The sequence below is a fragment of the Centropristis striata genome, chromosome 22, assembly GCF_030273125.1.
Source record: "Centropristis striata isolate RG_2023a ecotype Rhode Island chromosome 22, C.striata_1.0, whole genome shotgun sequence".
In the NCBI taxonomy this organism is placed as follows: Eukaryota; Metazoa; Chordata; class Actinopteri; order Perciformes; family Serranidae; genus Centropristis; species Centropristis striata.
In genome coordinates, this window is record NC_081538.1 from 12930406 (window position 1) to 12948086 (window position 17681).

Consider the following 17681-nt stretch of genomic DNA (forward strand, 5'->3'; position numbering starts at 1 on the left):
AAATAAAAAATATATACAAAATCAACAAAAATAATAAATAAAAATAAATAAATAAAAATAAAATAGTATATATAACAATAAGAACCTGAATATGGTATACAGTATGCCCTTAGGCCTTGCACATAAATATTATATATATATATATATATATATATATACATACATAATGGTTCTATTCTCTTTCAGTATTTTCCAAAAACCTTGTTTCATATAATTACATTCTAAAGGACATGCTCACTTCCCTTAGAATAGTAATACTAGGGCCAGCATTTTGTCTCCATGCAGGACACAACACTGGTATTTTCATTTTAACTAACATGCTTCAGTTCAGTCGCCTGGACACATAATTTTTTGGACCGTCCCCTCCAGTTGAGATTAGCTAAATTAGCTGTGAAGAGCAATGACTCGTGGGACTGTGCATGTTTGGTGCAGATAATTGCAGGGCTGGTGTGCCACAGCCTGGCACCCAGTTTGGGATTGCAGGTGGGTTGGCGAAGGGAAGTGCCTATCGAAGTGCACATCTGGCCCCTGTGGGGTTCAAAATCTTTCATTACACCCTCTTCAAAATGGACCCAAACACAGCAGTGCCAAAACACTGTGCTCAAAGCCTTTTCCCGCTTACTTTGTTTGTTGCATTTTTTTTTTAAAAGAGTTGTTTCTTGTTTAACTCTATGGAGTCTTGGACTATTTTGACCATTTTTGAATGCTTTTCATGACTTTTCGTGTCTTTTTTGGCCATTTTGTGTCTGTTGTTGTGTCTTTTTTTGGTCATTTTGTCTTTTATTGTCATTTTGTGTCTTTTTTTGGTCATTTTTTGTCTTTTTTTGTCATTCTATCTCTTTTTTTGTCATTTTGTCTCGTTTTTGTCATTTTGTGTCTTCTGTGTCTTTTTTGGTCATTTTGTGTCTTTTTTCTAGTTATTTTGTGTCAATTTGTGTCTTTTTTCTAGTTATTTTGTGTCATTTTGTGTCTTTTTTTTTGTCATTTTGTGTCTTTTTTGGTCATTTTTGTGTCTTTTTTTGACGTCATGAAGAAGTCGTGCTCCGGTGCTTTCGTGGACTCCAGAGGGTTAAGGACAGAGGAACTTTGGTGATGTTAAGTGAGAGTAGATTTGGTAGAGGGTGTTAACGGTGAGATCTGCTTTTGAGAAAATGAAATGTGATGATAGTAAGTGAGGACGGGGCTGCCACCAGCAGTTTATCTCTTCTTCTCACAGTTACAGAGCTTGGAATGTGAACGGTGAGTGTTTTTCGACCTTTTGGAGGAGTTTCTATAGGAGCTAATTAGATAGCACTCTGCAGCTGCTCTTCAGGCTGACAGTTCAGGGGAATGTTCCTCTGTATGGTCGGCAGTCTCTCAGAAAGCAGGCCATAATTCATCATTAGGATATCAGAGTCCAGGTGCAGATGAGAACTGATAGAGCCGGCAGCCAGGCAAGTCGGGGCACTCAAGGAGGAAAATCTTATCCCAGGGACAATTCCCAGGTCATGGCCGTGGTAATTGAAATAATTTTGCCCTTAGAGTTGTTTAATCACTGACAGTCACACATGCAGGGGGAACAAAATTGAGAAACGCACGAGTCTGATTACATCTGCCACCCTTAACCGTCTCCCCTCCCCCAACCGCCACACTTCACATCAACACCACATTTCTGCAGCTCCAACTTTCTGTTCCTGTTCAATCATCAATCAATCAATCAATCGGACTTTATTTGTATAGCACTTTTCATACAAGAGAGATGCAACACAAAGTGCTTTACATAAAAAAGGAGAAAATAATAATAATAAAAAGATAACGAAACATAGAAACAAGCAAACACCCTCCACCCATCCCCAACCCTCCACCCCACCCACCTTCATCCCACCCATCCTATTATAAACCTCAACATGGAGCAGTGAGGAAACACTGGAGGTAGGTTAGAAATGAATTAGATAAAGAATAAAGTAAGATAAAATAAAATAAAATAAAATAAGATAAAATATATTTATAATAATAATAAAAATAAAAAAATAAAAAAAGTGGGCGTTCCCAGTGGCACACCTGGTAGAGCGCGTACCACAGAGGCCCAGTCCTCGTAAGCGGGCGGCCCGGGTTCGAATCCAGCTCGGAGCCCTTTCCCGCATGTCTTCCTCTCTGTCTCCCCCTTTCACTCTAAATATCTCTCCTATCAATAAAGCTACAAAATGCCCCAAAAAATATCTTTAAAAAAAAATAAATAAATAAATAAGGAAAGTAAATGTCAATAATGACAATGGTAGGCACATCAATATATATATATATATATATATATATATATATATATATATATATAAATAATGATACAATAAAAAGCTAGATTAAAATATGAAATAGAGCATATATATGAAATAGAGCATATATATATATATATATATAGACTAATAAATAGTAGCAAATAAATAAATAAATAAAAGGGAAGATGTTATAACACTAAGATGCATGAGCAGAAAAATCTATAAAAGTGGTTCAGGTAAAAGCCAAGTTAAAAAGATAAGTCTTCAGTTTGCTCTTAAAAATATGACAAATAACATATGTTCTCCTGCTCGTGTCAAGATTTTCTGGAGATGAAGCATTAATGGGTAAACCATATCGCACACTGTTGTTTGCACAGCCAAGCTTTACCTTCTCACTGTGATTACATTCCAAGTGGGACGCCAGCGTGTCTCCAGCCAGGCTAGATTATCAAATGGACAAAGCATGGTCCCATTAAAAAAGCCTGTGTTGAGATGCAACGAATCATTTGTCTGTTATTAACCCTGAGCCTGTGATTATGCAGATTGCCATAGATTTTCCCTGGTTGCTTGGAAGTGAGATCCAGGGGTTGTTCTCAGCGTGGCAGGCGGACGAGGGAACGGCCGTGCATTACTGAACTTGCCACATTCATCATGTTGACTGATGGCACAGGGAGTCGGTCCCCGGGTCCCGGTGGTTAATGTAGTGGGTAATTAACTGTCATTTGCCTAGTAATAGGCCGATGATCAATGGTTTGTGAGGAAACAAATTCTAATCCGGCAGCTGATGAATGCATGCCGAGGCTGGAGCAATTGAAGTGGTGGGAGGGATGGAAGAGATGGGGGTTGGGGGAGGGAGGAGCAGAGCAAAGCTGCCACCGGAATTTCAAATGGCGACTAGACGCGCTGGTGCTGTCAGTGCCCCCCCTGCTTAAAAAAATGGATTAACCCCCCGCCATCCTACAAAAAATGCTCTCGGTGGTGCTGGAAAACCCAGTCAGGTAAATGTTTGAGGAAGTTGATTGATCCTCTTGGCCGAAGTTTGTTCAGTTGGCAGACTGTAGTTTTAAAGGGTTGGTCCCAAATCACAAAAGAAACACTTCCCCCTCTTCCTAGGGCTGGGCGATATATCAATATAAAAGATATTGATATATTTTTAAAAGTCATATGGAATTAGACCATATCGCATATAGCGATATAGTTAAAAAAAAAATGTCTTTCAATAAATGGACTGCACTTATATAGTGCTTTTATCCAAAGTGCTTTACACTACAGATTATTTATTTCATATTTAGGGACCGAGCACTGAACTGAAGTGCAAGGACCCCATTGTAATTGGTCCATTTATTATTATTATTCTTTTTCTTCTCCCAAATGAATTGTCTTTTTGGGGGCTTTATCATATCCAAAAACTCATCATATTTGGAATATACATAAATCTCAATGAAAATGAAATTTACCTATTCTAGTATATATTTATTTCAGAAAAAAGATTGCCCTATTTTACTTCATAGGCTTGTTTTATTTCAGATATTTTTTTACTTAAATGTGCACTTTATAGGAGCTTTGATTTTTTTAAAAAGGTCCTCCTGTTGTTATACAGTATTTATATTTTACTTAGATACTGGTAATACAACTAATACAGTTTTAATAAAACGACTTGTGACATGTCATATTTGACTTTGACTGAACATTTGTTCTCACTTTGCGATTAAAATATTGCAATATATATTGTATATCGGTATTCAGCCTAAATATATCGGGATATGACTTTTGGTCCATATCGCCCAGCCCTACCTATTCCCTCTTGTGGTATCTGTCCATGCAGATCATTTTGGTTTTGTCTGTTCAAGTTTAGAGGCATCTGTCTCTAAGATTTCTACCTCTTCCCCAACACAACAAAATGTATTCTGTTATCATCACAGGATTGAAAATCACATCCAACAGCAACATTTCTCTCCAGGAACAGTGTCACGGAATACATAGAACACAATTATTCAGACTATTTCTTCAGTACCAAATAATTCCCATGAACTAGGGATGGGCGATATATCGTCATGTAATGTTTTAATCCGCTGTCATATTTATTAGCTGTTAAAAGGCTATGCCTGCTGGGATAATTTAATACTGTTTGGTTAAATTTAACCTGATTTTATTTTTTTTTTCCATTTCTGCAAGTTTTCAGAATACTCCAATAGAAACTACTGATATATTTAAACAAGAGTGTCTTAATGCTCACGTTTTGGGGAGTACCAGTTTTATCATACTGGTGTGATTGCAGGCACTGAAAGGTTTAACTGAACATTTATGAAGTGCTTTAGATGAGATGGAGATTTATAAATATATTGAGATATATACTGAATAGGGTTGGGCGATATATCAATATAAAAGATAGATCGATATATTTTTAAATGTGATATGGAATTAGACCTTATCGCATATATCGATATAGTTCAAATGCGCACTGTGATCCTTGCTCCAGGCAAGCTGCAGCTTTTATTTTAGATTTTTTTTTTTTTAGATGTGCACTTTATGGAGAAAAAAATTATGTTATACAGTATTTATGTTCACTTAAATAAAACGGTTTCAATAAAATTACTTGTGACATGTCATATTTTTCTTTGACTTTGACTGAAGATTTGCTCTCACTTTGCGATAAAAATATCGGGATATTTATCATATATCGATATTCAGTATCGATATTCAATATACTGGGATATGACTTTTGGTCCATATGCCCAGCCCTAATACTGTATAACATGATATAGTGTAAAAATATTACGATACTATTTATAGACAATATCGCCCAGCCGTACCATGGACACTATTTGCAGTCAGACATGCATAATGTCTCCATAATCAGAAGAATGTGGCTCCATGTATCCAGGACAATGCATTGTACTTCCTACCCCCAAGTAATTGGACGGTCATTGTATTTTAGATTTAGCTTGACAAAGCTGATAGAAAGCATTGGCATGACACCACTCTCCAAAAGGGGCGGGGGTCTGCACACTCAGATTGGGTTTTGGGGTCCACTGGGCTAAAGCCTTGTGGAATAATTTAATTGGTGTCTGTTTTTCTCTCATCAAATAGGTACCACTGAGCCGTACCAGGCTGTAATGCACAGTGAATGCCTTTTGACTGAAACAAGGTATTGGGCACCGACTGCCTCTATTCTCTTTCAAATTCAGATTTGAGCAAAGCATGAATTTTAATTTCATGTTGTATCTTCAACCTCTTTAAATATACATGCTGTCTTGTCAGCCATGGATATGGAGTGTATGTCAAGCCTGCTATTCTACATATGTTATTCTGTTTCCTTTCTTTTTTTAAAACTGAAGCCTTCTAGATATGGCAGACAGCTGTACTGTGAGAGATGCATTAGAAATGTATATATTTATTACCAACTATAATATTATAATCCAAAGCATTAAGTCCCAGGCCCTGGGTTTTGCACACAAGGCCTCTAAACCGTCATCCTCTGATTGTGTTGGAGGCTGCGCCTTTGAATTCATTGCAACCAAACCACGCTTAATTTGCCTCCTCCCTCGAGAGCCATTAGCGTCTGTGGCATCAAACTGGCGGAGCGGCGAAAGACGAGTGGCAGGTACGCTCCATCCATCTTCCCTACCCACAGGGTGAGCCCCGGCTTCCTGTGCGCTGCCGGTTTGAAGAGTGTTTGCCACACAAGAGCCCAGCGAGCCGGCTGGCTACATGCTGGCACTGCCACAGATACTGTTTGGGTAGATCTCTGAAGACCAGCCACTCAGCTTGTCAGAGACACGAAAAAGATAGTTTGATTTGAGTGTGAATGTATGTATTGTTCCCATAAGGTAGTGTTTAATGATTTACAGTGCTGGGTAGAACAGCACAGGAAGGTAACGGATGAATTATGCAGCAAAAAAGTGGATGAGAAGCAGCAAGTAGATGTTCTGGATGTTCTGTTTTGGAACCCGGGGGGATTTTTTTATTTATTGATTTGTATTTTATTTTAATTTATTGAATGGGTCTTTAACATGACTTCCATTTTATGTGTAGGGAAAAAATCAATGCATGTATTGGTGGAAAAATCTTTTAAAAAGTGGAAATTTTTCTTTTTTGAAGTCCAGTAACTCAGGTTTAATGTTGGAGTCCAATATGGTCCATTTTACTGCAGGCAAAAGCATTTCCTAATGCAACTACCTCTGTAAGAAATTCAGTTGAATTGATGTGCTAAGGTCTCTAACTTTCAGTTACGAGGAAAGTTTGTATTTTTTTAAGTGTACTGACTGACTCTATACACTCACTGTCCACTTAAGCCTTTGATGCACAGCATATTAACACCTTCTAATGCACAACATGGGTCAAAAATGACCCACATTCATTTCCCACATTACATCAAGTTTACACACATGGGTCAAAATGACCTTGTGCATTAGAAGCGTAGTGATACAAAAAGTGACACACTAAATTAATAATTTGAGTATATGTGTAACTATGTTTGTCTTATTTTGAAGGTTTAACTTTAAAAGAGTTGTTAGAACCACCAGATTACATTGGAAAATCAAATATTTTAACATTTGAGACTTATTAGAGCCACCAAATAATAATTTCCATTGGAAAAACACCAATTTAACACAATAGGATAGTTAATATTTGTGTCTTCTTTGTCATATAACATATACACACCTTCTAATGCACAACATGGCTCAAAAATGAGCTTGTGCATTAGAAGCGTATTGATAAAGAAAGAGTTTTTATTCAAAAAGTAAGAAATGAAAAACAAAAAATTAGGATGTATGATGTTCAAAAAGAAGTTATTTGAGGAAAACCTGCAATACTGAATGATGAAATTAATTTATTGCAAATATATAGAATATAAAAACTTAGGTTTTTGTGTTCCTAGTGAAATGGCAACCAGTGTGGTCTTCTGCTGCTTCAAGGTCTGACTTGTTGGTTTAGAGATGGTCTATGCAGACCTTGGTTGTAACACGTGGTTATTTGAGTTATTATTGAATAATTCTCCTCTGACCTCTGGCATCAACAAGCATCAAGGCTCACAGGATATTTCTCTTTTTTTCTGACCATTCTCTGTCAACCCTAGAGATGGTTGTTAGATCAGCAGTTTGTGAAATACTCAGACCAACAAAATGTCACATTCAAAGTCACTTAAATCACCTTTTTTCCCCATTCTGATGCTGCTTTAAACTTCAGCAGCTCGTCTTCTACATGCCTAAATGCGTTGAGTTGTTCGCCTCATAGAGTGGCCCATAAGTGTATTTGTAATTTTTCATTGCTTCCGTGATCATCTTTTTTTTCCTATTTCTTTTCACCATGTAAACTGTACGGCCTTATATATCTGTACAAATGACTGAATGACTGACAGTAAATGAAAGATGTATAGGTAACACAGTGGTAACTTACAATTTTTCATTTTATTCTATTTTCTTATTTTTCTTATTTATTTCTTTTTATTTCTTTTGGTGTATTCCTTGTCTGCATGCTGTGCTATTTGTTTATTTTTTTCCCCTTTTCTGTGGTTTGTCATGTGAGTGGTCTATGTGGGAAATAAAATTTAAAAAAATAATAATTTTTCATTGCTTTTGCTTGCCTTCAGCCAACCATGACTCCAATCGAAGAAGACAGTCATTTTTGGATTGTCTGCGTTATTGTGACTTTGGTGAATTTGAACGACCAAGTCACACAAAAACACAAACAGTAGGTAGCAGCAAGGTTATTATCGTTAATGAAAACTAACGAAATAACAAAAATTAGAATTGAAAAAACATTTGTGTTAACTGAAATAAAAATAAAAACGAGAGTTTAACTAACTGAAACTTTATTTTGTGGTCACAAAACTAACTAAAATAAAAGTGAAAATGTCCTTCGTTTTCATCTTTGTCAACTTTTTTCATACATTAACCTTTTTGGTTGATATGAAATCTATTTCATCTATCTGGTTTTATGACTTAATAAACTTATTGGGGCTGAGATGGATCAGACAAAGGAAATAAAGGAACATTTATTGTGACTTTTTTTAATCTGGCACCCAACAAATACCCCATTACAAAAAAACTACCACTAAAACTAATAAAAACTAAACTAAAACTAAGCATTTTCCAAAAAATAAAAACTAATTAAAACTAGCAAACACACTCAAAAAACTCATTACAACTAACTGAATTTGAAACCAAAAATTAAACAACGAAATTAAAACTAAAACTAATGAAAAATCCAAAACTATTATAACCTTGGGTAGAGCCAGTAGAGCTTCATTCATATGATTATTTTATTATAGATTTTTTTTTGTTTTTGGACACACATTTACTAGCATGGGAAGCCATACTGATCTTTTTCACGCAGGACAAGACATATAAGACCCAAAGAATCTTAATCTGCTCAATGTGCATTTTTTTCTTTCTTTCTTTCCTGTTTTTTACCTGATGCCCTAGCCATGGAACTGACTGAATTTTCAGTATATCCATCCATTCCATCCATTTCCTCAGCTTATCCGGGGCCGGGTCGCGGGGACAGCAGGCTAAGCAGGCCATTCCAGATGTCCCTCTCCCCAGCCACAACGTTCAGCTCCTCTTAAAAATTTGTAAGATGTTAATAAATGTGTGAGCTTGCACAGTGTGCAAACCTTTTACATTGAGACAGATTTTGATGATGGTCTTACTCTGGCATTTTCGTTTTTTGGCTTATTTATTGATTCAAGTGCCGACCGGATGGAAGACACGCACAAATGCTGGTTGTGCAAAGACACTTTCATTTAGATTTTCTCAGAGCAAACTAGTGTGAAAGTCCTTTTCAACTGTGCAGGCCACCTTAAATTTGCAAGAGATGAGAGAAGAGCATGGACAGACACGGTGAACAGTGGAACAGAATAGTGTTTTGATTCAAGCTGGCAGGCAGAAAGCTTAAAACATCACTTTTTTACACGAATACCTTCCGTCATTTATAATACGAAGCCTTGAGTGCATGCTATCTGAAAATGACTCAGATTACCAGAAGACAAGGACATTCGCCCCTGCACAGTGAGAGGCGGCCGCATTGTGACTCTTTGTCGTAAGATGCCATACAAAGTGCTGCTGTTATGCTCAAACACTCGTGCTTATTATCTCGCACTAAATCTATCATTTCTTGTTCTTTTTTAAAAGTTTTTTTTAGATCAATTATTCGGCTTGTAAGGAGAGAAATAGATGAAATATCTATTTTATGTGAAGGCCTTCCGGCAATGCACATTTGTGCAGAAAAGAGAAAGGACAAGAGATACCACAAATGTATCTAAATTTAGATTGCTCAAAGGAAAAGGCACAATTCTTTTAATTAAGTCAGCACTAATCCATCGAATTGGCCCTCTTTGTTTTCTCCCACCTACCATGTTACAAGAGATATCCTTCATTGTCTCAAGGTGTGTTGACAGTGGCTCTTAATTCTGTAGATATTCATGAGGGCACAATCTATCTGCTTCCTTTGCCTCTGGGAAACATACTTTCTGAAGGTTAATAAACAACCCTGCATTTCCCAAGCCCTGAGATCATTTATCAGATTGCGATCTCTTACAGACTCTGAGAGTGGCATGCCGTTTTATCATTTTAACAACGACGGCTAAAAGTGCCTCAAGAAGTCTGCCTAATAGGTTATTTTGTTATATGATTTCGTTATCAGATATTTTTTCCCTTGCTAGTCTGGTCTAGGTCGCTGTGTAGTAACAGCCCTGAATCCCTAATGAATACTCACATTAATGTCCCCGGAGCAGGCGAAGAAATAATAGGGTCCTCCCTGGGCAGTAGTGCTAGCCATGTCCCATCTATTTCTATGGCACAAGCTGTGGCCCTGCTATTTTTTACTGGGCTACCGTAGCCCGGCTCTGTCCAACCTATTTTTGTGACTGATTCAGAGAGCCTATCTGTCTCAACAGCTCGTGTAAGTGTGTTTACCACAATCTTTTTGACAGCTGTCACTCTAATTCTCAGAGGCACCAGGAAACAGCACAAGCAGTAATTCTCTTGTTATTCTGTTTGCTGTATTTACGATTATAATGGGATGTTAGGGTGGGACACAGTGACAGGTGGAATCAAGCTAAGGTAATAGTGTTTATCTGTTTAGTGCTGAACCTCTTTGGGTTGGTATTCTGTGTCTAATTTGGGGTTTTAGATTTTTTTTTTCAATACAGTAAAATAACAGAATGACTTTAATTAAAGTTTAACTGTCACAGCACAATGTTTTTATTTCAGCTCAGTGTGTCTTTACTATGTATTGGCTAGTTTCTATCCTCTCCTGTGATCTCTGTGTTTCACCGAGGGTGGGGCTTTGCGCACACTGCACTCGGTGCAGATCGGAGATAGAGAAGCAGTGACTCTGCTAAGTTGTTGCTCTTGCTCCCATCGATAGCTACTCTGTTTCTACAATATGAAGCTTAAAAAATTTTCATGCGGGCTGAAATTCAACCATGGTGTTCTCACTGGATTAAGTTATGAGTAGATGAAAAGTCTGCTAGCCGCTAAGCTAATTTATGCAGTGAAAAGTGCTACAGGATTTCTGTTCAGCGGAGAATGGGGAAATGTCTTGCTCCAAATATTCACTGCTGATTACTACCAAAGCTCTGAAGCCCAAAGAATGGAATTCAGGACAGCCCTGTGACAGTTATTTCTCAATTTTAACTGGTGAGTCTCAGCTGAATGTGTCTTGGTAGGTTATAGTATTGGCAGCTCCTGAAAACATGAACAGAACATGGAGGTGTTTAAGCCTTCACTTAATTAATCAATTTAAAATTCAGTTTTTATTATCTATGTTAAACATTCACAGCAGTTACTACGAGAAGTTTACATTCGACTGAAGGCTGCCAGTTAGCAGGGTCACTCATCAAACCAATGACTGACACACACATGACTGAACAAATGATGTTACGCCTGGTGGAAACAACAAATGATAAAGGGAAAAAAACTGCTCTTCCATGTTGCCAGCATGTCACTTTACTAGAGGTAGACTGATATATTGGCCGGCCAATATATCGGGCCGATATTTGCGTTTTTTACTTGTAACATTTGCCATTCGCTGGTGAGCATGGTGCTGATACCGGACAAATGAAAAACACATACACAAACATACACATTGTTTGCTATCCAACTGTTAATATGTTTTGTTCGTTTTGTTAATAAATGTTTCTTTTTTTGTTAAAATTGAGACTTGTGTAACATTTGTTATCATTGTGTCATTTTTATCATGTAAATGGAGGGAGAAAAGGCAATATCGGCTTCAAGAATCGGCCCAAAAAAATCAGCAGCACATATCGGGGATCGGTTAAGACTGATGTCAAAATAATCGGTATCAGCATCAACCTTAAAAAACCCGTATCGGTCGACCACTACACTTTACCTTGTGCTAAGTTAACCTACACATCTCCTAGATTTACTGTGACTTACATTATGTGTCTTCTTTGTGTGTGTCTCAGGTTGTTTGGTGTAACGGGGAACTGCGCAGCCTGCAGCAAACTAATTCCAGCCTTCGAGATGGTCATGAGGGCCAAGGAGAACGTCTACCACCTGGACTGCTTCGCATGCCAGCTCTGCAATCAGAGGTGAGTGATTGGACCACACTCCTGTTCCTCTCCCATACCTGCGTCTAGGCAGATGGCTGGTCAGGGAAGCAAGATTGCAGCGCAGTGAATCTCAAGTACTGCTGAAAGTTGAAGAAAGATCCCACATCATAGATTTATCACTCTAACCAGTGACCAAGAAGACACATCCGGGGCCTTAGGGACACCTGCTGGACCTAGCACAGTGATTATAATCCTGCACTACTTCTGTACAGTGTCTGTCTAGAGCTACAGGTGCAGTTTCATGTCTGTACATATGTTTCCCATCAGTCTTCATTACTGGGCCTCCTCCTGCATCCTGTGGACAGGATGTGGTCAGAGATTTCACCACACTGCTTCTCACCACAGCAGCAGAGGAGAGGGAGCAGTTTGGAGGCATTGTACTCAGCGATAGAAAAACCCTTGTTTAATAAACTCCAGTGTCCTCCTCACTGAATCTCTCTGGTACCTCTACAATGACTTTATTATGTACACATTTACAATTTATTACAATCCAATACAACAGCCCTGCAATACGTCCCATCTCTGTGAAGCTTATAATATTCACTATCAGCTCATATTCGTAGTGGTGGATGGAATTGTAAAAGTGCTTTTGTTAACCCTCATTTAAATACATGAGGGAAGTATTAAAAAAACAAAAAAAAAAAACACAAACGTTTCACAGTGACACAATGACATGAGCATTCTTATCTTAAATGTCTATTTGGAATGACCAGTAGCCTCACAGTTATACTTCCCTCACAGGAGATTGCGGAAAGTCACTTTTAGAGCTGACTGTCAAAGTGCCCCAAGTTAATACAACAACAAGACACAATCCCTCATGGACTTCCAACCCGCAACCACCCTGACAGTAGTGTTTGATGGACCATTTGAAAAAGAATTGCTGCCAATTTTAACATTGGTCTCTGCAGCGGTATGCAGTGTCTCCTCCAAATTAGCTAGTACATATGACACTTCATGTCAACCATGTCTAAAGGCAACAGTGTCTATACCATTCTGAATGGCCACTAAAAGGCCAAAAAGCATGCCTTCATACTGGCTGCCTCCCAGTCTCTCTCCAAGAATTCAGAATCTTTTGCATGTATCTGTCGTCTTGCTGTGAATAAGTGTAAAGATGGAGACGGCAGAATGCACTTTCCATTGAAGCCATTCATGATGATGAAAGTAGCTGTACACATGAAAAGTGACTGAATCGGTTGTGTAAATAACATACAACTAATCCCCTGAAATGCCATTGGAAAGAAAGGGTATCATGTCCAACAAACACGAGAAACTGGGCAGCTCCACCTGCCAGCAAAGGTTTGCCAGATGACGAGAAACATTTCATCATACAACAGACTTTTGGCGCTGCAGCAGGAATATATGCTAAGAATTAGATCGGTATACCAAATTTTACCACTAGATGTCACATTTGACTCAGCAGCTGCTCCCAAGTGGAACATAATGAGACTGAAAGAGGCCAGAAATAAGGCTGCAGGTACTCAAGTCCACCTGATTGCAGTAATACACCTCTAAGCTTACCAACCAGAAATGAACAGCAACACAAGACAAAGACACAGAAGCAGACTCACCTCGTGTCAGCTTAAAATTAAAAAAAAAATCAAGTCATGTTGGTGCAGTTTAAATTTTCATTGAGACTTACTCAGCCATGTCTCATCTTGTAATCCCAAAGAATTCAATTCGCGCATCTGACCACCTTCTTGTTGCCAGCCTCTGCTCAGCAGTAAATTGGGTGGTGCTTATAAAATGGCTCTGTTAGTCCTTTTATAAGCACACATATTTTTATGTTGATCACCATTCTTATTTTTAATACAATAAAAGCCGAACTTAGTGGCATGATGTTGGCTCAGTTCTTAGAGCAGGTTGCCCACCGATTGGAGGGTTGGTGGTTTGATCCCTGACCATGGCAGTCTATATGTCAAAGTATCCTTGAGCAAGATACTGAACCCCAAATTTCTCCCGATGCTGCGTTCATCGGTGTGAGAATTAATTCCCAATGGTGGCAGGTGGCACCGTTTAGGGTAGCCATGTGTGTGTGAATGAATTCCCAATGGTGGCAGGTGGCGCCGTTTAGGGTAGCCTCTGCCACCAATATGAATGTGTGTGTGAATGGGTGATCTACGTGGTCTACAGTGTAAAGCCCTTTGAGTGGTCACAAAGCGACCAGAAAAGCACTATATAAGTGCAGGTCCATTTACCATTTAAAACTGTACAGTGGACTGCACCGGCAAAACTGAAATTTAACTTGATCTGTCTAAATCTAACTCTTTGTTAAAAACATACTCAAGCCTCTAGCCCCAGTTTACCATGGGCCCCAAAAAATTCTTGACATATGTCAAAAACCTGTCCATAGTTATTCTCCAAACGTCCTATTCTTCCTTGTTTCTATCTGGGAATATTCTTGGAGCTAATGAACAAACCAGAATGTTATCAAAGGTTTTTTGAAGGTTACAAGAAATGCTATCAAACAGAAAAACCTCAGGGGAATGTCAGGAAGGTTACGTGTTGGCTGGGTTCCTATGTCTCTCTCACCTCTTTTCCCAAACTTGGCTTTGTTGCAGGCACATATACAAGCACTCGCATGCATACACACACACACACACACACACACACACACACACACGAAGCAGACACATCGCGCATGCTACAGGCAAAGGACCTGGTTACGCACAATTAGCACTCGGTTATTGTCTTGCCACTTCAGCCGGCTGCACCAGACAGCCTCTCCTAATGGAAGAAGTCAGCTAATCTTCATCAGCCAGGCCCAGGCAGGCCAACTCTGCTCTCCCACATTAAAACCCATTAAAGCGCGAGCAAATCTTTCTTTTTACATTAGGCCAGTTGATGAACTGTTGAATAAAATCGACGCCAGTGTGTTTCACATGGTCCGCTGTGGCCTTGCAAGCACCGTTCAGATGCCCATCACAATTTCACCGGGGCCTGGCCAAGATTTATGGTGTGGCACCGACTTTAATTGAAGCTGTTCCTCAACTCTGACTTTTTGTTTTCCATTTTGTTTCATTACATTGGTAGAGCTGTTGGGGGAGAAATACCTGTGCAGCAATATGAATTAAAGGGTCAATCTTTTTGCCTTGAGTTAATGAGATACATCCAAGAGAAAACCAATTTTAATGGCTATGTAAACTTGACAAGTTGTGATGCAAACTGATGCCACATCATTTCATGTGTATTATTATAAGACTATTGCAATGACTGTTGGGGGTATGGCCACTTGGAGTGTGTCCCCATTTGGAACGGGCTGTTTTCCTTGCAGCATACTCGGGAACAGCTTATCTGTTCAAATGAACACTCAACACTTCAGTCCCTTGTGTCCTCAGCTATAGACCAGCCAAGTGTGAAGTTGTTTCAACGAATGGTTCTTGAGATATGCAAAGGACAGTCTGATATACATACACAAACAAACTTACAGATTCTTTATATCCTTTATAGTTAAAGGAATAATGCTACCATCTATTTTAACAAATGGCACAAAATCTGTCATGGTTACTAAGACATCATATGTGGGTGCAATAGATCAAGAGATTTGACATTTTTTTAAATACAAACCTTGCCCACAGCCCAGGTCGAGCTTTATCAAAACTGTATGGTACCTCAAAAAAAAGCTTCTGTGCCAATTATTTAAAAGAGCTGTAGTGAAAAAACATATTTCAAAAGGGTATGAAAAATGTACGTTGACAGAAATAGTGTGTCTTATATGGATAGCTTTGTCTGGCCCCATAGAGATATTGACTGTTCAATAATTACAAAAATAATTACAGGACAAAATGCAGTTATAGTGCCACAATTTGGCCAAATTGCACCAAATTTGAAGACGCGCTCCGTTGGGTCCCCATCAATCCACCCACCAAGTGTGAAGCAGATCGGAAAAACGTTTTAGGAGATATGCGAAGGACACACACACAAAGATTCTTGATTTATAGTTAGATTTGGGATTCGAAGCAGGTTTAATGCATTCTCCGTGATGACCACAACATTGCTAAATAAGTCTAGTCTGGGTGAGTCTCTCAACATTTATATCCAGATTAATGGAATGACCTTTTACAAATTTTCTCAGCCTCAGCCTGAGATCTATCAGGAGATCTCACTTAAGATTTCCTGAATAGTTTCTCAGCATCTTGTTGCCTGGAAATGGGCTTCTGGTCTTTGTCTGGCATACCGATCTGCCGTCTTGTTCATCTACACCAGCTCTGTCCCTTCTCGTTTCCCAGCCTCAAACAAACATGAAAGCCCCCATCGACCCCCTCCCCCCTACGGGCCCTTCAATAAAGCAATCTAATCCATCTCGCAAATGGCCCAGAGATTTCTCTGCGGAACATCATCAGAAAATGTGAAATCTGATAAACAGAGCAGGCGATCCCGGGGTCAGCAGGGGTCACGCAGTGTAATTATCCGTCGCTCCTGCAGGTCAGCCGCAGCTCTTGTTGCCGTTTGAAGGTTGAATTGCTACAATCAAGTATGAACATACCGCCACCCCCACCACACACAAACATACTCGCTCATGCATCTATCCACGCCATCAGCTGCTTTGTGGGTACGTCTCCCTACTGTGTCCCACAGAGCGAGGCTGGGGAACTCCAAGTTGGTGATTATTCTGATTTCATCAGGAACTCACTGCAGTCCTCTAATGGTCATTGCCTCGCTCAGCTATTAAGGGGCCTTGCTTAAGTTATAGGCCAGTTAGTGCGGGGCAGAGATAGAAAGACTGGCCCGTTAGCTGAGAGTGGACATGTCACTGCAATCATGACCTGCAACTGCTTCCTTCTTTTTTGTCATCATCACCATCAAATTGGCAGCAATCTCTTGCTTGCCACGAAAGAAGCATTGAGAGCTGAACCTGCTTCAGGAATAAGATAAATGGAAAAACCTCACCAGTTATCTTACTTGTGTATCTGCCAGAGAGCAAAAGCCCCCGCCCTCCCTTTCTTCGCTCTGTGCATGACTTTGAAATGGTATCAAGCTGAGGGGAGTGAATAGCTCCTGTCCCTGGTCTATCAGTGAAAATATAGGATCCTACATTGGCTCTGATTGCTCATGTCTGCACCCAATGTGGCCTTACTCTGTTAAACTGGACATAAATCTACCGTCGTGACCTTCCCAACAGCCGGACCTGTTATTTTTCCTACCGGAGCTCAGGGAGGGAGCACCACCGTGGTCTTAGAGCCAAAGGGACAGGGGGCCTGTTCTCAGAAGAGAGGGGGTGTTGGTGCGGGTGGGGGTGTTGGGAATAAGGACAGAGATATGAGACTCCATCCAGCAAGCAGTTAGCCACAGATCAGCCCTGGGGGACAGCTAATCGATGGGGCTGTCGTCCAGCCTCATCATCTAGCCAGTGCTGGCCCAATTTCCCCCTGATGAGCTGGAGGCCACAGTCTAGGGAGGCTGAAGGAAGGTTGGAGTAGAGGGGAGCGGAGGAGAGCAGGATGGGTGACAGGGCAGGGGAAGGTCAGTGCTGATAAGAGAGGATGCTCCATACTGGAGCTTTGGAACGAGAGACTGACACCAATTGGGTTCAGCAGAGCTAAGCTCAGCCACTGGTGCCTTGTATGTCACGAGTTAGGCTTGTTAGACAGGAGCCTAATAGCCAATAAGGGACACAGTTGTCACTTTGTGTATGATTGGTGTTGAGAACTCAGAGCCTGTGCAGCCAGCCTACTAGAGAACACAATTTAACTACGTAATCCTGCACAATTTACAGTAAAAATGACACATTTTATACAAATAAATGTCAGTATTTCTCCGCTCATGGACAAGATAGAATAATGTTTCAACAATAAACAATTCATACAATTCCAGCATTCTAAAGATCCGAGCTGTACACCATTAGAGGCCTC

At 39.7% G+C, this 17681-nt stretch overlaps 1 protein-coding gene across 4 annotated transcripts in view; it reads left to right on the forward strand.

The window, feature by feature from the left end:
- lmo3 (LIM domain only 3) overlaps positions 1-17681 on the forward strand; it is a 72352-nt gene that overhangs the window by 46949 nt on the left and 7722 nt on the right. For all 4 annotated transcript variants that reach the window (XM_059325837.1, XM_059325838.1, XM_059325836.1 and 1 more), the window contains exon 3: positions 11686-11811. In XM_059325837.1, coding sequence (XP_059181820.1) covers positions 11686-11811 — 126 coding nt within the window. The remainder of the gene's footprint in view (positions 1-11685; positions 11812-17681) is intronic.